Below are 24037 nucleotides of genomic sequence, written 5' to 3' on the forward strand. Positions count from 1 at the left end.
TTCATTTAAGGGAGTCTGGGTTTTTTAAACTGGCTCAAGTCTAGAAATTGAAAGGCCGTGAGCCTCTATTTTTTTATTATTAGAAAGAATTAGAAGCTTGTTTAATTGTCCTGGAAACTTTTTGGTTATACAGATCAAGTAAAAATTTGATAATCTTTCTATTTCCTTTCTTGAAATACCATGATGAACTAGTCAATATCGCAGGTCTAGATGTGTCAGATTAGTATAATTGTTGCTTTATTTCTGTTGTTCATTATGGTAACTGTGTATACCTTACCTTTGGTGATTGAGTGTCACTACGTGGTCCCTGCTACCTTTGGATTCAATTATCCCCATTGCATGTAAAACTTACAATTTAGTGACTAATTCCCACTATAACCTCTGGACTATAAAGAAGAACAAAAATAAAGTTCCTCAAGGATGCTGCCTGTCCCCTTCATAAATCTGTTTCTCAGAGTATTAGTGAAAGGTATACCTTATGAATCCTCCCTATGCAGATGATTTTTATGTAGTAAATTCACTTTAATATTTCAATCTCTATAAACTTCTGAGTACTTTAATAAACCAAGGGAGATTAGGCATCTCTATCACATTTATGGTGTGCTTTGATCCTTGTTGCCGTCAGCCAAACAAACTGTTAGCCACCTTTCTAACTCACTGTGCTGCAATATTAAATGTAGACTCTCTGCTTAGGTGGCCCATCTAAGTCCAGTCTGATCCAACTTTATGTCCCTTGCACTGTTTTTTCACATCCTTGATATCTATATACACAATGTGTCCCTGGATTTCTGCTTGTGTAAAATAGAAAATTCAAGTAGTTCTTTTGGAGTGTAGCGAACTTCATCCTGGGTCACACTCTATACCAAATCTTTAAAGGCCTTCTGGGACTTGAGTCTAGTTATGGGTCTGAAACTAACTATGGGTAGTGAGAGTGGGTCATGAGAATAGCAAACTGCTCTACCTGACAGCTGCCCCCTGGGAAGCCATTATGTTTCCTTAACCAATACACCACTAATCCCCTTGGGCAGAGGTGGAAAAGTCAATAACACTGAGGGAAAGAGAACAGCTGCAGCTGGGGATAAAGAGGCCACTTCTACTGCTAGCAAAAAATAATAATAATAATAATAATAATCTCAAAAAAATTTAGGAGTTCAGTGTTTCCAACATCATTGTGATATTCCCAATCATCCCCATCCTAACTTACTGAATCACATTCTCTCTCAATCCATGCTCTCATTTTAATATAGTACACATCCTTCAAGGATGAGAGTGCAACTTCCATTGTAGTTCAGCCAGTCCTATGATGAGAACTTATTTTTGCTTTCAACCCTGCAGCTGGTAGAAAAGATTTTCCCTTAGGACACATTCAGAAGATGTGAGCTACTTATATCAAACTGGATCTGGGAATTTGAATCCCTGGGCTCATCCTTTGTCCAGTGACATTAACAGCAACCAACATTATTACATTCTCTGTTTCCCACAAATATTCAAAAGTATCCTAAACATAGTCACTAACATGGTTGCCTCTTACAAATGTTTGATTAGGACTATCCAATACAGGGAGATGGCTCCATTTTGCATAGCTCTATAAACAATTTAAGAATAGACTGTCAGTTTTCTCTATATTATTTGAAATAGAACACACACTTAGCTTGTTTAAGGCTTAACTCCTTCTGGTATGAAACTCTATGTCAGGGGTCTCCAGAGACAGAACCTGTAAGAGAAAGATGATCTAGATCCACATATGGATCTACATATAGGTGATTATTGACAGGAATATGAGAAGGGATTTACTAGGGCAATTATGAAGCTGAGAAGTCCCACAGTGGGCCATCTGAAAGCACTAGGGAATCCATAGTGTGGAATAATCCAAATTAGAAAGCCTCAGAACCTGAGAAGACACTGCTGCAACTCTAAAAGTCCAAAAGCCAAAAAGCCTAGAATTCTGATTCCAAGGGGTAGGAGAAGAAGGGTGTCTTAGCTACAAAAGAAAGAGAAGATGAATTAACTTTTCCTCTGCCGGTTTGTTCACTCTGGGCCTTGAGATGACTCACACTGAGAGTGGAAGCTTCTTCGCTCCGTCTGTCAACACACAAGTTGATAGAAATACCCTCACAGATGCACCAAAATAATTCTTTATCAATTGCCTAAGAATCCAGCAACATATTAAAGTTGACACTTAATGTTCATCATCACAGACACAATACTTAACAATCCCTTGTCTTGATTATGAAAAGAGGAAATATTTTTTTTTTCCTTTGAACAACCTAAGTCTCTTCTTGTTGGGTTGCCTTCTGTTCATTAAAGACCAACTGAACCATCTTTTGAGACTTTGTTAGTAGAGATATTTGCTGTTGAGTTGTAGTGTGTAGTTATAAATTTCATAAGAGGAATTTTGATGAAAATTTAAAAATTAATATAGAAAACACAGATTTTACTTAATACGGAAGCCAAGTGAATGGTTTCTAGACTAGAAGAAGGTTGAGAGTGAGGAAGGATGGATGAGAAAGAGGAGGAAATATGTAATTTAAAAAAATTATTCTATGTGTAAAAATAAATGTATCACAGAGAATTTCACCTTTATGTATGAGCAGAAAGACCCAATAAAAATTAATACATGGGCAAAAGAAACATCAGTAAGTGAAAGAGAATGGGGAGGGTCGGAGGAGAGGACAGGAACTGAAATCAAATTCCACACACATAAGATTTTGTAGGGATGAACACAACTACTATGTATAACTATAATTCTCTTTTTGAAGCTAGGAGGGCAAAACAGAAACTTACCATCAGATTTAATTTGCAGTAACTCTCTTCTTAGGTTCCCCAAAATATCGTAGGGTTCCCAACTTGCATAGCAGAGAATTTCCTTACTCACCTATAAGGCTGGGGAAACTCTATGCCTCTTATTGGGCAGTCTTTCCAAGAGAACCTTGTAAAATTTGGCCCCATGAAGTCAACTTTCATTCTTTATATCAAGTCCTATGCAAATCATTCTCAAATATGACATCATAATCAAAGCCTCAAAAATATGATCATTATTTCCAATTTTATCCTGTTATAAGGAGAAAAGGTTTCTATTGAACTTACACAAATAACTGTATTGTCATGAATGTAAGAATGCTTACTGTTTTCCCTTGTAGAGGGATCAGTCAGTGAGAAAGGATATTTCATTTATATTCAAAAAGTATGATCTACTAATTGTTATAAGTACAAATGGAAAGAGAACAAGGAAAGGAGTTCCTTAAATTCAGAAAATACAACATTAAAGAACCAGTAAAGTTTCAAACTAAACCATAGTCCCAAGTAAATCTTTTTCCACTTATTTAGTAATTTTACAAACCAATAGGTTTCTCCATTTGGTTCTGGAAATCCTTACTCAGTTCAGGGGTATGCTCTTAAAGTTAATCACAATGCCATTAGGAAGCATTCTGAGCTGTAACAAATTGAAAATGTTTTTTGAGAAGGAACAGAGTCAAACAATAACTATATCTGAATGACCAAGCCTTAAAATTATCATTATAATATAATCAATAAGGGAATTTGCTTAACAAATTTGTTCACATGTTTGCATACAACACTAAGTAATAATTGAAATTATGACTGGTGACGTTACAACAGGATATGTAGTAGACATCCAGGATATTGACACATTACTTGGAATTTCATACAATTTCTAAATTTCTTTTGTAATAATATTTATACAAATGTTACCTAGGAAATTTTAAAGTATCTCTTTTTATTTGGCAGTGTTTTCTTATGCAATGCAAACCAAAAAAAAAAATTTTTTTTTATGTCTCTTTCATACTATGAAATAACAATCCTTTGATTTTTTCCCTGACCTTCTGGGAAGGCTCAAGATCAGTTTGAGAATAAGATTTTATTTAAGACTTGATTTGAGAAGGGAATGTTGTCAAAAATGTAAAATATTTTTGTGTTTTTAGAAGTGAAAAAATTTCAGTTCTCTTAAGGAATCAAGGATATGAAAAACATTAATGTAAAGGAAGTTATTCTGAGAGGACTCCAAATTCTATTGTCTTAGAAAGATTACTTAAAAGGTAAAGAAAAACTTTTACAAATTTTTCTTAAGAGAAAGATTGCCCTGCCTTATATAGCACAAACCTGTAAGATCAGCAATTGAGGCAGGAGGATCACAAGTTCAGGGCCTGCCTCAGCAATTTAAGCAAGGCCCTAAACAACTTGGCAAGATACTGTCTCAAAATACAAAATGAAAAGAAAGAGGGCTAGGGATGCTGAGGATGTAGGTCAGTGGTAAAGCACCCCTGGGTTCAATTCCAGGTACCAGGAAAAAAAAAATTAAAACAACAGGATGATAATTCAAGAAAATCTTTTCATTTTTGCATAGAGAAAGACAACCCCTAAAACAAATTCTAGTTTTGCATTAATACAGTGTTGTGATCCTTAAAAGAAGAAAGAAAATAAGAAATAACAACATTATGGGCAAATTCAGTCAATTTTACCTAGTTGACCACAAATAAAATTATTTTTCTGCAAACTTCTTGTAACTTCTTTAGCCATTTTCTTTGTCCTACTGTTTTCCTTTTTCTCATTCTGAAACACCCATTTTATTTTAGAAATAATTTATTCTCTTTTTCCCTTAACAAAAATACATTTTATATTCCTTGTATACTTTTATTTATTGTATATGTCCAACTTTTCTTGCACACTCTACAAAAAAGGATTTTTATCTTTATTAATTCTAGTAGTTTTCATTGCTTGATTTGAACATAATTTTTAGCCATTAGTAATTTTTATTTTAACAGTAAACTAGGGAGTAGTTGATTGTGAATTGTGTTTTTTTCATTAGCATTCTTTAGCACACTAGCAAATTTTATGAATATTCTATTTCACTATTTCTGATTGAGTTATTCTCCTTTTTTTTAAAGAGAGAGAGAGAGAGAGAGAATTTTAATATTTATTTTTTTTAGCTTTCAGCAGATACAACATTTTTTTGTTTGTATGTGGTGCTGAGGAGCGAACCTGGGCTGCACGCATGCCAGGCGAGTGCGTTAACGCTTGAGCCACATCCCCAGCCCCAGAGTTATTCTCCCTTATACTGTAATTTTTCCTGTGTCAAAAATAACATGTTTATGAACAGACCCAAATACTTTTAATCTCTCTGTAAAAAGAAGAGGCCAAAACTATATAAATTTAAACTTTTAAGTGGATGTTTCAATAACTTCTCTTGCTTAAAAATAGTCTAGATATTTAAATATCTGTTACTTAATTTAGCTTAGCATAACTTTTAAAATGCAAATTACCAAAAAGATTTTGGAAGCTGTTTTTCAGCAAACATCAAACATCAAACAAAGCTATCCATTATCTCAAGTTATTTTCCTGTTAACTGTTTTTAGATTACAAGCATGTTAGCCTAGGATTCCAAAAGCAAAAACTGAAAAGGTAAATAATTTGTTTTGGTTTTATTGCTGTCTTTGATACACTTATTTTTTATATAAATAACTGACATCAAACAATTCTTTTTTACTGCATCTTGTAAGTTTGATTTTATAATTTTTATAATCATAAACATTTTATAGACATCTTATTCAACAAGTAAACTCAAGTAAAAGAAATGTTCATATTATGCTGATAACACAAAAAGCATGGCTCCTTTTATTAAACTAAAAATAGTCTTAATTACCAAAGATATTGTCAACTCATTGAACTTGAAAAGCATTTGAGTTAGTTTCTATATGTCTAGGAGTTCTTGGAATATTTAGCTTAAATAAGCCCTCATCTATCTTTAAGCCAATTGGAACAGTAATCCTTTATGGGATTTTACACAGTAACTTGGTAATACCATCCAGAGATAAATATATATAACATTTATATTATATATAACTATATATAATATAATATAGAATATATATATATATATATATATATATATTCTGCATGTCTGTAATGTAATGGACAGATGGTACCAGAAGCAGAGCCTGCAAAGATTCAGCTAAAAGCCAAGGGACTCCACGAACACAGGAGCCACAGAAGCTGGGGGAGCCATACAATTATAAACAGACAATAAACAGAAATTTTCCAAATTTTTTTATAAAATTTAGCCTTCAGTCAGACAATACCATAATAAACTCTTCTCACTGCTCACATTATATTTTACCCAATTTGTTTGTCTAAGAGCTGTGACAAATCTGGCAGGATGAGGAATGGAGGAAAAAGAGGTTTGAAGAGAAAAGTATCAAATAATTCAAGGAACTGAAGGAAGATTAAAGGAGTTAAAATGAGGAAGAAGTATATGAGGCAGTAAGAAGGAAGAGAGTTTAGAGGATCCAGTTGGGGGAGACCTTCTGTTCCCCAAGAACAGCTGAAGTTCCCCTTTATCCTCAGAAAAATCATTTCGAGAAGAAAGGAGTGAACAGAGTTGGTGGAGTATGTAGTCAGCAGGGATTTGAGAAAGGGGGTTTTAGTTGACTGAGAAGTTACCACAGGAGAAAGAGGATCAAAAAGAGAGAACAGAGAGACCTCATAGAGAGATGGGCAATTTTCTAGGCTGGGAAATGAGAAAGCAACTTGCCACTTGAAAGAAAAGAGCCAGGAAGACAGACTTCCAACCCAGCAGGTACCTTTCAAACTAATGGACTCCAACCCAACTTCTTATAACTGAGAACCCCAGGACTATAACAACCTGGTTTGTCTGTGGCTCTAACATGGCTCATATAGAATACTCTGAATCTTAAGAATCAAAATCTGTTCTTACTGTTCCTTAACAGACTGTCATCGGAAGAACTGGCTCAGAAGTTGAAACCATCAATGGATCCCCCGTCAATCAGCCAGGAGTAAAGGTAAAGGATCTAAAGTTTGTACTTGAGGTCCTGTGTGAGAAGTCCAGGGATCCAATGACAGATCCTATTTAAGTCATAGCACCGAAATTGTTTAAGAAAACAGTATTTATGATAGTTGCCATGAATTTCAATACATTAGGGTAGACTATCCAAGGGCCTTGGGATTTTGCTGTCCAGGAGAAAAACTCTGAACACAACTCCTGGTACTTCCATTTCTCCATTTAACCTTTCTAAACTTCCCTTCAGCTCCTTTAAATCATTTGATATTAATTTGTTCAAGCCCCTCATTGCCCCATTCCTCTATTCTGCCAGAACCTTTTCCTTTCTACTCTAGCCCTTCTGTCACTTGGACTTTAGAATTTCAACTCCCATTGTGGCTTCTGAGAGAATCTGAACATAACAAGGGAAAGTATGAATTTATCACCAAGGATCAAGATGTGAATCAATGGATGGAAGATGACTAACAAGGCAATCGATAAAGGAACCTAACAAATTCTGAAGACAGGCTGGAATGATCAGATATGACCTGGAGGCTGATGGTGGATGATGAACTTAATTAAATAGTGAGGACCATCAGATATGGAGGCAGGGATGGGGGCATTTTGGATGAACTGACTAGACAGGATTCTTGCTAAACTTACCCCTGGCAGACATGACAAAGGATGGGAGCTAGTAGGGATAGAGACATCTGACTAAAGTTGGCTAAAAAGAAAACCTTTAACACAAAGAGACAGCAGCACTCTAAAAAAAATAATAAAAATGCATCAGTATAACAATATCTTAGATTAACAGCTGAGTGAACAATATATGTTTAAGAAAAAAAATAAAATATTTTCATTTATAATATCATTTAGCAGGGAGAACTTCATCTGACTGTTCTGTGAAAAGAACCTAACTGCCCTATTTTGCTAAAAGATATGGAGCAGTATTCATTCATCTTTTATGCACCAAAATTTGCTTGATAAGATTGTTAGCACACAATGCTGCAGCAGGTATGTAAACAAAAAGGACTGGAGGGAAGTAGGTGATATAAAAATGAACTTACTGTATCCAAACCTAATAATGAAAAGTATAGCAATTATGAGTCAGATAAGGTTGTCTTCTCTTCAACAAAATTAAGAGCCATCAAATTCTTATTGTGTTGAGTATAATAAGTATAAGAATAATCCAGGGTAATGGTAAACAAGAACCTACTGGAAAATTTCAATAATGTTTGTGTTAGCTGTCTTTAAATTCTTACTAATATTTCTAACAAAGTTTTCACTATCATTTTCTATTTGAATAAATTATTCATAAAATGACCTAAAATATCATGAAATAAAAATGCTTTGCTAGATCCATAGAGAAGGAATTATTTATTCCTCTTCTATTGTCTGTAAGATTTTGTGTATTATTTGTATCATTGTTTTTCTTTAAAAATATTTGGGACAATTTATTCATGAAACCATATGGACATGGAGTTTTGGAGGTGTTTTTACTACAATTACAATTTATTAAATAGATATAGGATTATTATATTTCTTAATATTATTATATTATATGGACTCTGATGATTTCTGTATTTCAAGGAATTTACCTATGTTACCATTTTTATTTTTCAAAATACTCCTGTATTGTTTAATATCTGTAGAATTTTTGATGATAATTGTTTTATTCTTGATATTAGTAATTGATTCCTCTAGTTTTATCGTTGCTTGTCTTAGTCTTTGACTTTAAGTTTTATCTTTTTTTCTGCTTACCTTTGGCCTGATTTCCTTTTTCGAAAGCTTACATTGGGATTAGTTTGCCCTTGTTTTTCACATTTCTTGAGAAATGAGAAATTCTGGTAAGCCAGATAAGTTATCTTAGACATTTCTTCTTCTCTATGAAAGCATTTAATGTTATAAATTTCTCTTCAAGCCTTTCGCTACCTGCCTCGCACACATTTTATGTTATGTGTTTCAATTTTATTTGGTTCAATATATTTTTCTAATATCTTCTTTGAAATATTCTTGGACATGTGGGATGTTTAATAGTGTGTTGTTTACTTTTCAAGAACTTGGAATTTGTCTACATCTTTCTAATAAACTTCTCTTGGTTGTCAGTGAACATATTTTGTATAGAATTTCAATGCCATGTTTTATGGCCCAAACTATTCTGTCTTGACAAATGTTCTCCATGCATCTGAAAAGAATTTGTATTCTGCTCTTGCTGGGTAGAATGTTCTATGAAGGTCAATTTGATCAATTTATTTGACAGTGTTGTAGGTATCATCTATAGTTACTGATATTCTATTTACTGATATTCAGTCAGTTACTGAGGGTTAAATACTGAAATTTCTCAGTCAAATTTGAATGTATTTCTCCTTTCACTTAACAGTTTTTGCTTCATTTATTTTGAAACTCATGTTTGGTTCTTGCACGTTTAGGATAGTTATGGTCCCTTTGACAATTGATGCCTTCATCTACTATTAAATGTTTACTGTTGATGTTATTAATATATCACTCCAGCTTTGTTTGATTAATACTTGCACACTTTATCTTTTCCTTTTCCTCTATTATTAACTTACCTGGCATCTTTATACTTAAAGCAAATTTGCCATAGACAGCCATATAAAGTTATCTATTGTTGCCTAAGATACTACTTTAAAACTTGAGTGGCTGAAAACATTTATTGTCTCATTGGTTTTGTGGATCAGGAATTTTGGAGCTCTTTGATGGGATTTTTTCCCCTCTCTCTCTTTGCTTAATTTTGTATTATTTCCACCGCTGTATCTTCAATAGTTCATCTTTACACCTGCTCTTCCTTATTTGTACTTAATACTAGCAAGTATATTGGCTTTTTAGATATTATGTGTTTTTCATTTTATAAGCTCAAGTTTTTAATATCCTTCATTTCTCTATTCTTGCCAACAACCCGCACTGACGAGATAAACTGGATTTAAAAGAGCTGGCTATGACATTAAGCTAAGAAAGCAGCGAAAAAGCACAGGGCACAGAAGTAATTTTTATACCTAGGGAGGGACAGCTCAGTGACCTTAAAGGTCAGCTTTCACACTGGAAAGAGCTCTGGAAAAGAGAGCCTGCACCCAGAATCTCTTTATTTTTATATGGGAATCACAAAGGAGTTTAGATAGAATGTTCTTCACCAAATAAGGCAGGGGATAAAGTTTCAAGGGTGGAGTCCTGCTTCCTAATGTCTTGTGGTCAGCATATTGACTGACATCTTGGCAAGTCACACCCATCTCAGGTGCTGTGTGGGATCACAGGCAGAGCTAAAGAGAAGTCACACTTGCATCACACAGCCCAGCCATCACCAGGCCTGTCCCCTCACATGGCTACTATGTGCATAGTTCACACACACACAGCCCATGGATGGCTCATGATACTACAATTTTTGTTTTACTACATCTTAATCCTAGGGGATTAAGGACATGATAATGATAATAGTTTTAATACTATCTTACTATCTTCTTTTAATTTTAATTCTACCATTTTATTTTAATTCTGTCATTTGTTGGTTTTTTGAATGGTTTTATTGTAGCTATGGATTATATATATTGTCCTTTACATACCTGGTAATTTACATCCCCTGGGTGAATTCTAAATATTTTGAATTTATATTCTTAAGTTCCAATGATTTTATATAGTGTAAAGAGTGCTGTAATTTTTGTTTGTTTGTTTTTTGTTTTTGTACTGTGGATTGAACCCAGAGGAGTTTTACCACTGAGCTACATGCCCAGTTCATTTTTATTTTTTCATTTTTTAAATTTTGAGACAGGGTCTTGTTTGGTTGCTGACCTCAAACTTAGGATCCTCCTACCTCAGCCTTCTCAGTCACTGGAGTTACAGGTGTGCACCACCAGGCTGGCAAGAGTACTATACTTTCTAGTGACATGGACTGAGTCTTACCGGATCATCTGATGCTAGCTTTTTTTTCCCCTGTGGTGCTGGGGATTGAACCCAGGGCCTTGTGCATGCAAGGCAAGCACTCTACCAACTGAGCTACATCCCCAGCCCTGATGTTAGCTTTTAAGCATATGTTAGAATAGTCCTGAAACAACTAATTCCGCCCCAATATTAGAATGTTAAGCATCTGGACTATTCTTAATGTCCCACTATTCCTCAGATCTGTGCAGCTAGTGAACTTGGCTAATAGGTAACCATATTATTGCCAACCCTGTTTAGGCTTCAAGAACTTCTGAGGCCTGCTGCTTTTTCATGGTTCTGTCTCTAGCCTTATGTAATTTCATCACACACATGACAGTGTTGAGGATAAAGAGGCCTTCTGCAGAATTCTGCCTCTTTTATTTAAGTTCCTCCCACTAAATATTCTGCCCTTCACATTCTAAATACCATTCTCTCCCTAAACTCATCTCTGTCTCAAGTCAGCAGGATCTCTGGCTTCTGTTTGGATTACTCTCCCTAACCTACCTTTTGGAAACTGCCTCCTTGCACTACACTAGAGAAATCAAGCAGCTTGCTTATGTGTTTGCTTTCCTTTCTTTCAGGTATAATGCCCTGTGTTGACCATTGGTCAATATTTGAAAATATCCATCATCATTAGGGATAAACATTGTTCTCCTAGAAATGCAGGGTAGAACATTAATATTTTTAATTTCCAATTTTGAAGGTCAGAAGACGGGCAGATATTACCTTCACTGTGGCAAATGAAGTTTCCTATTTTTCATTTCTCTTTTTGCATTATCACCATTTCATCATGAATTTATATTTATTCAGTATTTTACTATCAATCATAGTCATATTTTTAATCATCATTGTTCCCAAATTTTCTCAATGGAAGTGTCTTCACATTTGTTTTCTATGTCCTCAAGAAACATTCCACCTCCCCTAAGAGCATCCTTGCTTTGTGGCACAACAAAAAGATGACCTAATCTCAGAATTTTCCCCCAACCTGAAATGAGCTATTTGTTTTCCTTTTCATAGTAAATTGATGTTCTGTCTGGGGTTTTTGTTGTTGTTTATTTGGTTGGTTGGTGTATTGGTTGGAGTTTTGCTCTTTAATTTTTTCAGAAATTTTTATTTTAACTTTCCTGGACACAGGTAGTGTAGGAGATAATTCTGAGTTTTAGATAAAGGAAGGGTTTGGATACGCTTATTAGTTTCCTTGATTTTTTTTTTACTATGATGTAATCCAGTGTGATTTGTTTAATGTGTGATACATATTTTGGTCTGTCTTCTGATGTTTTTCTTGCTTTTTGGGCTTCTAATCCCATTCTACTTGTCCTGGGTGTTAATATTTTTGCTTTTATATGAATTGAAGCTCATGCTACTGTCTTCTAGTTATCCTGAGAGTGTGACTGTGGAAGGTTTAGATGTGCTTTATGTTGCTGTAAGCTGATTTTGGAGGATATGGCTATTAGGTGGCTGCCATGATTCTCTAAGCACTTTAGCAATTTTTCTTTGTAATCTAGAATTACATCTTTGAGATTTGTTATTGTTTTGTTGTATTTTGCATTCTAGGGGACAAAAATGAAGACTCTCCCCACAAAGCATCATTTTTAATACTTCTGATACTGTTTGGAATATCGTCTATCACTCAATTACTCATATTTTTTGTGTACTTGTGTATATATCTGTACACATCTCTCTCTCCCATTGTCTTTCTCTCTCACTTTTCCTCTCACTTTCTCTCTCTCTCTCTCTACACACACACACACACACACACACACACAATGTAAAAGAAGTAACGCTTGAGAAAAATGCAAATGAAGAAAAGGAATGGTTAATACATATAACATTTCCTTTTCAGAATTCCATTCTTCATGTTCGTTAAGCCTTTATTACAATTCCTAATATTTTTTACTTTATAAGAAATTCATAAATTCTTTCTTGATCAGTTCATCAAAGAGATATTATTTCCCTGTTGTCTTCTAGGTTTAGATCTAAGGATCTAGGATCTGGCCTCTTTTTCTTCCTGAAGTCCTTCTTATACATAAATACTTCATCCTAAAAATGAACTCAGATAGACTACATAGCCACATAACACCATTTACAGATTATCTTTCTGTTGATTTTAGACAAAATGCAATTCTGCTGACATGACAGGATCATTCCATATTGTATACATGCATTGTATTATAATATTGTACACCATCAAAAGTACAAATATTGTATGTTGCTTAAATATACTTCCACTACTCTGTTGATTCTTCCAGATGTGTTTGTTCTTTTAAAATCCACAGACAATAATCTAATGAATCATTTTTGTAGTCTATCACAAGATTTAGGAATGAAATACAAAAAAAAATATTAGCTTTCCAAAATTTTGTAATCTCATTTTGCTTTTCTAAAGTCCATGAATTATTCCAAACAGTCAACCTGCCAGTTAGATCAAGCAATGTAGATATCCTATTCCAGGATTTATAATTATTTAAGAAGAAACTTTTGAAAAACACAAAAATTTTAACTCAGAAGTTCTCAATGTGTATATGGATCTACCCCTAACTTGTGACTTCTCTTTGTTCAGATTCCCACTGAGAGTTTTTAGTGCCTCTTATTCTGAGACCCATATTTATGATTTCTTCCATTTTCATTACAATGTAAGTTAGGAGTTAGAGTTTACTTTAATTCTATATCTCATTGATAACAATTGACATGTTTTTTTTCTCTTTTATTTTTTGTTTTGTTTCTCATTGAAGGGCCTGGTTTATCTAACATTATTACTGCCAAATTTCATTTTTCTATCAATAATTTTAAGATTTTTTTCCATTTGAATTACTCTACATAAATATAAATCACTGCACTGACCTTAAGGTATCTGTGTCACAATATATAATCCATATAATGATGTATGTCAGCATTATGCATAAAACTTTAAATGAAATTTTAGTTCAAATATGTGAAGAGTGAGACTCTGTAAAGGCTTTATTTCATACAGATATTAAACAAATAAATATACATGTGTGTGTATTTTTATATATATTATATGTATGAAATATTTATATCCAAAAGTAAATGTTAATAATCTGTGCCTCTTTTCTACAGGAGAGAATGTTTAAATTTTATCAGATGAAACATACTTTTCAAATACTAGATAAAATGAGATGCTTGCGAAAACGTTCTACAGTGTCATTCTTGGGAGTTCTTGTCATTTTCCTCCTATTTATGAATTTGTACATTGAAGATAGCTATGTTCTGGTAAGTTATAGAGGTTGATTATTTTTTGTTAAAAATAAAGCATATGTCAACTTAAATTGGTATAATTGTAAGCTAAATTGAATCCTCTGTTGGGCAGGTAAACTTAGCTTAAGCAAAATTATAATATATATATTTCCTACCTAGAGATTTTTTTCTATAAATTATAATTTTTCAATATTATACTTGTTTTAACTTATGTTGCATTAATTTATTTAATACTGTATATATTGTGTTTCAAATATGTCTATCTAATTACAAAGGAATTATTTATCATTATTATGCTGAGTTAATAAGGACTATAATTTGAAATATATAAAATAAAATTTGCTTCACAAGTATTATTCCTTACTTTCTCTACTTTTCTTATTGAAATTTTATTGTCTAGATAAAAATAGTATCTAATTGTGCTATTTTGTTTGTGTAATATTTTGTTATAATATTTGTGTTACTTTTGGATTTTGAATAGCTCTAAATGGCCACCATTATATATATGATCTCAAATGATGAATGTATTATGTGGAAATTATTCAGTGTTTAAAAATATATAATAAAAGTCAGTATATAATTATATACCAATTTGTTTTATGCAAAATATATAAAATAGAGAGTTCATTCTGGCTAATAGTGAGAAATCAGTTTGTATTTTTCTTATTTTACTTATGGTTATAAATGTCACATAATTTCATATCTGTTGATAATAATATGAACATTGTTGTTTATTCAGTTTTTTTCAACTGAGCCTAAGATATCTGCTCTAATTTTTATTTTGTTATTACTATTTGCATATTTCAGAAAATCAAGTCCTTTGCACTCACAGGGACTAAATAGTATTGTAGCAAGAAATATTATAACAATAATCATAAAAAGCATTCCCAATAAAATGTCTTATTGTATTGAGCATGATTCATTAATTATGTACTCTTTGCCAGATAGTATACGATATCTTATGAATCCACCATAAAATCTTAGTACAGATTCTTCTAGTAGGTTCTCTGTAAAACATCTCATTTCCTTTAACTCTGTATTTTTTATAATGAAATTCTGCCAGAATCCTAGCTCTTGACATTTGGCCAGTTTTTATTTTTTTGTCATCAAGCAAAGATCCTGATTTTTTAGACTCTTCATTCTACTATCCATGATCAATTGACAATATAGTGGAAATCACCAAAGATTGAAAGAATTTGACTAGATATCATTTATACAAGCATAGAAAATTGGATAAACTTTCTAATTATGTGAATTTTGGAATTTTTTTAACCTCTCAAGTTTATGAGAATATAATAAGGTTCATGTGATCTAGCTATATTTTCTTGATTGAATTTAAGATGATAAATTAACTAAAGAGTCTCCTAATAATGATTCAGTTTTTTAATAAAAATTAATTGTATTTTTGTCTACTGGTAAAAGTATATCAAATTTCATAAATCAAGAACCTGCTATTGATTGGAGTTTACTATATTTAATGACTTCTTATGTTTATAAGAGAAGGTCAAATGCATTTCCAATCTTTCATTTTGACATCTCCATAAGACCACTAATATGGAACATATACCACTTTTTGTAACAGAATCTCTATAAACCCATAATCTCATGTAAGAAATAATATAATATTTATCAATAAGAATAATCAAATGCTATTGCCCTGTTTTGTGAATTTTTACAGTCTACTGTAAACATTGATTCTAGCCTGCCAATGTGAAAAATAAGATTTATGGAAATAACTCTTATACTAAAGAGTACTTTTTCAATGAAATTTCTTTGACTATATTGAGCATGTATTTAGTTATATTTACAAATTAATCCATGTGCAAAGAAGAGATATATTTCTCAGATTTGAAAATGATTATCAAAAACAAAACAGAAAAATAATTTTTAAATATTTATGTTAAGTCAGAAACAGTGAACAATGAATTAATTGTGATCTTTAAATATCAGCACCCATCCTTATAATAAATTCAATGATAACATTTTTGTTATTTAATTTTTTTAGTTTATCATATGATTTCTAAGTAAGTTTCATTTTGAGCTGGCTTAATAAATATTTAAAACATCCAATCACTAATATTAAATTTTATTAAAGATAATCTTCTGAAAATGTATAATATCTATGGAAATCTGACTACTTCAAAAATATACTGTGGTACTTTTTTAATACTTCTCTCTTTTGACATTTTCAGCTGTTTCATTTTTAATATGCTAGCCTTGACCTCATGATTCTATAATGATACCATTTCCTAACCATAAATTTTAAGAGATATTTTTATTATTATTATTATTATTATTATTATTATTATTATTATGGTCTCCTTTTTATTGCTGGAAAATAATTCTTGCAATTCAGAGGAATCAAATGAAGAGTTAGAAGTAGTATGGTCGCTGGAGTTACTCAGCACATTCTACTCTGCTATTTTTGCTAGAAAATCCAGCTGTGGACTGAAATCCTAGGAATATTAACAGTTTAGTATATTAGCTTATGTATTAGAGACATATGACTTTCAGTGGGAAAGGAAGCTGAGCTCAGTGGAAGAGACAAATACTATTACAAGTCAAGCTAAGTAGAAGAGAAGCTGCATGCCCAATCAACTTAGCCTCTTGGCTGTGAGCATCTTCAAAGTAGCCACTAGGGTATATATTTAGTCTGTAGCTAGTCCATTGAATTTCATTCCCATCCAGAAAATGATTGTCATAAAACTTTGTCTTATTACTAAGAAACACACTATAGCATAGTAACTACAGAAAGAAGGTATCCAGGGACAGCCTGGCTGTTCAGTTAGATGCCTCTGGAAGCAACCAACAAGGCTGACTCAGGTGAAAGGTGCATTATTTATTTATGCTGAAAAGTGTAAAGAAGCTTGTACTTGAGAATTTAATTAAGTGCTTTCATATCAGTTCCATTGCATTTTATATTCTGTTATGTCCTTCAATCAAAATGAATGTATTCCATCTTATCACAGAAAAGGCTGAGATTTTTACACTTTCAGGACAGGATTCTTAAAGAGATATTAAATCCTGCAGTTTCTTTAGAATGTAACATCTCATAAGAACAAAATGATGATGTGAATTCAGTACTGTGACTACTGTGATTTTTATAGAAATTTCTTCTACACCCTATTGATTATATACACTGTTACATTGCTATTAAAGCAGTTCATACTAAACTGAGTCCATAGATACTTCTTGGCCACTTTTAATTTCATTTATTTTAGTCTTAAGGATTTTCATAGGTTTGCTTATGGATATGTGAAAATATTTATGTGTAAATAACTTAAAATGATCATAGATTAATGGATGTTGAATTGATATATTTAGCATCTAAGGTTTAATTTCAGGTATTTTGAAAGTCTATAGCTTTTGTAGATGGCAAATCCATTATAAATCTTTTAAAGATCAAATGTTTTCTTTATCCAAATTATCAAGGCAATATAAAATATAAAAATGCAGTATTAAAGACCAAATGTAGATTCACAACATAATTGGATAAACAGAGAATATATTTAGAATGAATATTGATTTAATAAAGTCCATATAAAAAGACCTTATAACTCTTTAGTCATCCTTTATTATTTTCCATTTTTATTCCAAGAAAAGTCCAGTCTGGCCAGACTTAAAATGTGAGCTAATCATCTTTTTTACATTTCAGTTTAAGACAAAGTATTGAATGTTCTAATCAAGGTAAAACTTGTATTTGAATCTTGTCCAATCTTTAAGAACAGAGGTTTAATTAAAGTTTTATTGACCACAGACAGGTAATATCAAGACTGAAGTTATTTAATGCATCGACTTTCTCTGCTTGATGACTTGCACACGATTGGCCTTACATCCTGTACTGAGTATTAGAAATAGATCCATAAAATGACACACCTTACCATAAAAAATTCTCCTTAATTTGGTTGCCCCAAAACATATATTAATAAACCATATACCCAAGCCAAACAAGTCATTGTTTTGCTAATAATGTATAATCAATAAAGACTGATGAGTTAAGTAATCAATATTTGCCATTGAACTTATACCAAAGAAATGGAGGCAATTAAATGGATAACAAGACATATTTTAAACTGAAATTCAATATTTTCATAAACTTAAGTCTTTCTGAACATTTAATAAAATGTAGTCCACTACCATGTGTAAAAATGATCTTAAATATTGAAAAAGCACACTTACAGAATGCCACACAAAAACACATGTGCCCTCCCCCCCACACAAGCAAAACTATCATAAGACCAGTATAAGGTTTGAACACAAATTCTTGACTTGGTAAAAATGTGTTCTCATTGAGGTTAATTAAAGACAATTGAAAAAATTTAAAAAAAAATTTTAAAAACACTACTATATCATGAGGACTTTAGTCGACTGTTCTCAACATCTTTTAATTACAGTGGCCTTATAAGCAACTTATTAAAACTCCTTACTTAATAAATTATGCAAAATCCAATGGTTGTGTCTACGTTTGCATCTTCCTAATTATTCCTAAGGTTTTACAATCATAGACATTATATGTGGTCTTTAATTTGAGATTGTTTAAGAAAGAATATTTTATAGGATGGTATAGGAGACAAGAAAAAAATCAATTTATTTTGACTCAAATATGGGAAATTCTGTGGTAACTGGCCTCAGATGAAACTAAAATAGATTACCATTGAATTTTTAGATTGGTGGTTATTATAAAAATTCTGAATTCTAACATGAAGGTACTTGGAATTATCTTTCCTTTTTTAAAAATATTCTTTAGTTGTAGATGGACACAATATCTTTATTTTTATTTTTTTATTTTTATGTGGTGCTGGGAACTGAACCCAGGGCCTCACACATGCAAGGAAAGTGCTCTACGACTGAGCTACAACCCAACTGGGCACTGGGAATTTTCATGTAGATACTTGCTTATCAAGAGAATCCCATTATTTTTGTGTACACTGTAGAGAAGCAAATGAACTGTAATATAAAGAATGGAATAGAGGAGAGAGAAAGTGAAACAAAGGCTGTAGGTAGGAAATCAGGAGAGTGATGGTAGTCTTCAGCCTCTGAATCCAGTGATTGAGATTTATCTAATGTTATATGTTGTTGATATTACCCATATCTTCATAGTGTAAGGAGAAAATTTAATACATGACCCTCTATATTATTTATTTTCCTTGCCTCTTTCTTGACATTTAGGAGGGTGACAAACAGCTCATAAGGGAAACATCCACACATCAACTAAATTCAGAGCGCTATGTTCATACTTTCAAGGATTTATCTAATTTCTCAGGGACCATAAATGTCACCTATCGCTACCTAGCTGCCACACCTTTACAAAGAAAACGTAAGTATCCTTAAACTTTTAAATTAAAGAATACATAAAATACTTTGTGAAAAATAACGTTTAATTTGTATAGCAATAGATGTTTGAGATTTATTAATTTAATATATACTTTGATAAGAACTTCAGTGTATCACAACTTGTAATTTTGTCACTGGCCAAATTCCACTAATAATGAAAAAATTGTGTCTAATTTTAATGTGAACTTTTTGGCAGTCTGATACAGGATGGTATATGACACAAGGAAAAGTTAACTTTAAAAATTAACTATTTCTGTGTTGTTCTATTTTCAGATTTTCATAGTTTAGTTTTATCACTTGCCACCAGTTTGAATTACCTTTTAAACCACGAACTGAGTGGCTTAAAAAACAACAAATTATTATTTCATGGTTCTGGAGGCTAGAAGTTGAAATCAGTTTACTGGAAGACCCACAGTCCCTCTGCCCACTCTAAGGAAAAATCTATCAACCTACATGACAAGCGGAGGTTCGTGTGTATAAAAACAAAGACATTTTTGAGGATTATCAATATGAGGATGATCACCTGGAGAGGGGGACAAATTATAGCCATCTAAAATAAGTGTTCACTAAGAGTGGCATGAGAAGGGTGTGGGATTTTAATGATGAATAAGAACAAAGGAGGAGGTTATAGCCCCCCATTGATGGTTATTGTTACATTGGTTGACAATAACAACACAAAATTTGATTGTTAATTAGTTACTGATATTATACATTCCATATAAGAACTATAATAAGAAAGATAAGGTTTTCATTGTGGTTATTTATTGTTTTTATGGAGTTAGAGAGTTTGCAGAAGTTTGCCACTCTGGGTCTGAATGACCCGACTATCATCTCTTGCATCATGTTTCCCTATGCTAAAGAATTCTGTGTGTGACATTTTGAATTATTTCTCAAATCCTTCTTTGGTTCTTCCATCTTGTGGTGGCCCCTGGCATTATATTACTTGTGGCAATGATAATTCCTGCCTCCATTATCATTGGCCTCCTTCCTTTATTCTCTCTGTATCCTCTCCTCTTCTTATGATGATACCAGTTACTGAATTCAGGGCATACCCCTAAATGTATGATTAGTTCATCTCAAGATTTATAACTAATAATATCTGTACATATCCTTTTTCCCAATAAGGTCACATTCTCAGGTTTTATGTAGACATGAATTCTTAGAGTAAACTTTTCATCCCTCTGTAGTATGAGAAAAAATATTTGAAATTAAGTAATTATATACTATATTTCATAGATTCCAAGACATCATCATTTATAAAAAGTACCTTATCCAATGGTGTACCATTAATGTATCTGATTAATAGACCACTGTAAACATAAGCATTATCAATTTTTTATATATATGTATATGTATATATATATGTATATATATATATATATACATATATATATACATATACATATATATACTGTTAGTTGTAGTCAGACACAATACCTTTATTTTATTTATTTACTTTTATGTGGTGTTGAAGATCAAACCCAGCACTTTGCATATGCTCGGCAAGCACTCTACTGCTGAGCCACAACCCTAGTCCCAGCATTATCAATTTTAACTATAAGACACCATCAATTGTAATTTGCAACTTACTATTTAAATGTTTTGGTGTGAAAAAATACAAATTTAAAATCAATGAAACACAGTGACATCATGACATTTTAATAGATTATATGGACACCACAACAAATTTTGTTTCCCTTTTAAGAACTTTTTATGCAAGGGACTTTGTGATAATCAACTTGAGGAAATTGGTAAGTTAATTTAGGTTTAATTTAGAGCTCTTTTCTTTTCAATTCTCCAGTTCAAATGTCTAGTCTTCTTCGGCTTTCATTTAACTGCCCAAGACTGCCATGATTCTTTTATCCCCGTATGTCACACCACCTCTGACTAAGCTTTACCAACTCCCCTTTTCTGTGTTTAATTTACTAATGACTATTTGCACAAATACCACCTGCTTTGTACTAAAGAGGCAATATAACAGAGCATAAGAGAGGGGTAGTTGGATCCTGACATCACACCACTTACTAAGTGTAACTGCAGTTTGAATGAGCTGCCTCATCACACAGGTCCTGCTTTCCTTTATGTAAAGCAGAATGATGGCAATAACTACCCTGTCTCAAAAGACTATTGTGAACACTGAAGATGCATAAGTAAGTTAAAAGTGCATAGACTCCTTCCTCTGATGTACAAAAGCTTTCATAAGTGTTGGCTAGTATTGGATTTTAATCAAATGTGGTGACTTAAAGTTTAATAATGGTATCATGTGACATATGTGTTTCAGTAGAAGTCAGAGTTTTAAGCCCGTGTATTTACACAAAATGTGTAAGTCTCAACTCAACTTCTAAAATAGACTAATCAGAAAGGTCTAACCTGGAAGAGGTTTTTTTGTTTGTTTGTTTGTTTGTTTTTAGTATTGTAGAAATTATATCATGTAGGTGTCTATGTGAAATCAATGATTTTGGTGCATATTAACATTTCCTCATTTCCCAAATGGTAGTTCAAAAATTTTATTCACTGAGTTATGTGAGAATGAGTTCTTTAAAAAGTGAAAATATTTCAATAGAAAGACATGTAACACTTCTTAGAGGTGACCTGCTTTTCTCGGAGTTTTTTTTAATCCCTAAAAATATCCTGTCTCTACTTCTAGATTTTAAATGTCTGAATGACTTTATTTAATCAAAATTTCTATAATTTGTGTCTCAAAATTAAGAAAACAATAATGTTCACATCTTGGAACAATGTGCCATACAGTTGAGCGTTGATAAGTTTTTCAAATATATCATATGATATTGCTTATTTTCTAATTAACCTTCTATGTAAATTTCAAAATAACAATGTGAAGTTTACTTATGAATTCTTCTAGTGTAAGAAAATGATCAAAGTGAAAATATGTGACAGGCCCTGTGAAAAATTTAAAGACGATTAAAATAATGTGCTGCTCTTATTTTTCTTTTCTACTTGAGACTACTTTATGAGTCTCAATTGTGAATTCTCTTTCCTTTTTGTAGATTTTTGAAAATATAATTTGTATATTAGGTAAACATTTCTCTCTCTTCTCTAATGGGCACATGTGAGAACACTAAGCTTTAGAACACTTTAAAGCTTTCTTTTGAATTTTATAAACAAGTGATCAAAACTGTAGGGCCCATATATCATTATTCTTAAGATGCATTTGTTTTCAGTGGAAAATATCAAAGAGATACTATAGGCAAATATTTTCTCCTTTTTTTCTGTTATTCAGAACACTTTTCACATTTGTCTTCCTTCTGAATTCTTTTGTTTAGGGTATCTTACCATTGGACTTTCATCAGTGAAACGAAAAAAAGGCAACTATTTACTTGAGACAATCAAGTCAATTTTTGAGCAATCCAGCTATGAAGAGTTGAAGGAAATTTCAGTAGTAGTTCATCTGGCGGACTTTAATTCATCCTGGCGTGATGTCATGGTCCAGGATATTACACAAAAGTTTGCCCATCATATCATTGCAGGAAGATTAATGGTTATACATGCTCCTGAAGAATATTACCCAATTTTGGATGGTCTTAAAAGAAATTACAATGATCCAGAAGATAGAGTCAAATTTCGTTCCAAGCAAAATGTAGATTATGCTTTTCTGCTTAATTTTTGTGCCAATACTTCATATTATTATGTAATGCTCGAAGATGATGTCCGATGTTCCAAAAATTTCTTAACTGCCATCAAGAAAGTCATTGCGTCCTTAGAAGGAACTTACTGGGTAACTCTTGAGTTCTCTAAGCTTGGCTACATTGGTAAACTTTATCATTCTCATGATCTCCCACGTTTGGCACATTTTTTATTAATGTTTTATCAAGAAATGCCTTGTGATTGGCTGTTGACTCATTTTAGAGGTCTGTTGGCTCAGAAAAATGTGATCCGGTTTAAACCATCTCTCTTTCAGCACATGGGTTATTATTCCTCATATAAAGGAACTGAGAATAAGCTGAAGGATGATGATTTTGAAGAGGACTCATTTGACATTCCTGATAACCCCCCTGCAAGTCTGTACACCAATATGAATGTGTTTGAAAATTATGAAGCAAGCAAAGCTTACAGTATTGTTGATGAGTACTTTTGGGGAAAACCACCTTCAACAGGAGATATCTTTCTTATTGTTTTTGAAAATCCAACTATAATCAAAAAAATTAAAGTGAATACTGGGACAGAAGATCGGCAAAATGACATTTTGCATCATGGAGTCCTTGATGTTGGGGAAAAAGTTATACTTACCAAACAAATAAAACGTTGTGATTCTTACTTAAGACTAGGGGAATTCAAAAATGGAAACTTTGAAATGTCAGATGTGAATCAAAAAATTCCATTTGATATACACTGTATGAGGATATGTGTTACCAAAACACAAAAGGAGTGGCTGATTATTAGAAGCATTAGCATTTGGACTTCTTAGCCAATTAAATCAGTATGTTCATTTGCTGAAACAGATCTTTCTGTTTCCTTTTTTGCTAACTTCCTCTTTTGCTACTTTTGTCTTTTGGGAGGAAAGCAATGAATGTGTATGTTAAAAGAAAAGTCTATCAGTTTTGATTCACACATTGTCAATACAATTTTACTCTACACATTTGTGTTTATTTTTACTTTTGAAGTTAAATATCATCCCATGGTAGATTCTACTTTCATTTATACTTTTAGATGTTCTTAGTTTCACAATTGCAATTGTCTAACAAGTCATATGAAAGATATAAAATAAGTTTGTTGGATGATAATTCTTGAAAAATAGTTGCCAAC

At 32.4% G+C, this 24037-nt stretch overlaps 1 protein-coding gene and 1 non-coding gene across 2 annotated transcripts; one reads left to right on the forward strand and one right to left on the reverse strand.

Moving 5' to 3' along the window:
* The first annotated feature begins 6764 nt into the window (after positions 1 to 6764).
* Positions 6765 to 23699, forward strand: Mgat4c (MGAT4 family member C). The gene is made up of 4 exons (XM_027929513.2): positions 6765 to 6833; positions 13805 to 13954; positions 19109 to 19256; positions 22558 to 23699. The coding sequence occupies exons 2-4, from the start codon at positions 13808 to 13810 to the stop codon at positions 23697 to 23699; spliced, it is 1437 nt and encodes a 478-aa protein (XP_027785314.2). The 5' UTR covers positions 6765 to 6833; positions 13805 to 13807.
* On the reverse strand, positions 10736 to 10809 carry Trnaa-ugc (transfer RNA alanine (anticodon UGC)). The gene has a single exon. It is a non-coding gene; the product is annotated as a tRNA-Ala (tRNA).
* Positions 23700 to 24037: the final 338 nt, after the last annotated feature.

This window comes from Marmota flaviventris, chromosome 3 (assembly GCF_047511675.1).
Source record: "Marmota flaviventris isolate mMarFla1 chromosome 3, mMarFla1.hap1, whole genome shotgun sequence".
Lineage (NCBI taxonomy): Eukaryota > Metazoa > Chordata > Mammalia > Rodentia > Sciuridae > Marmota > Marmota flaviventris.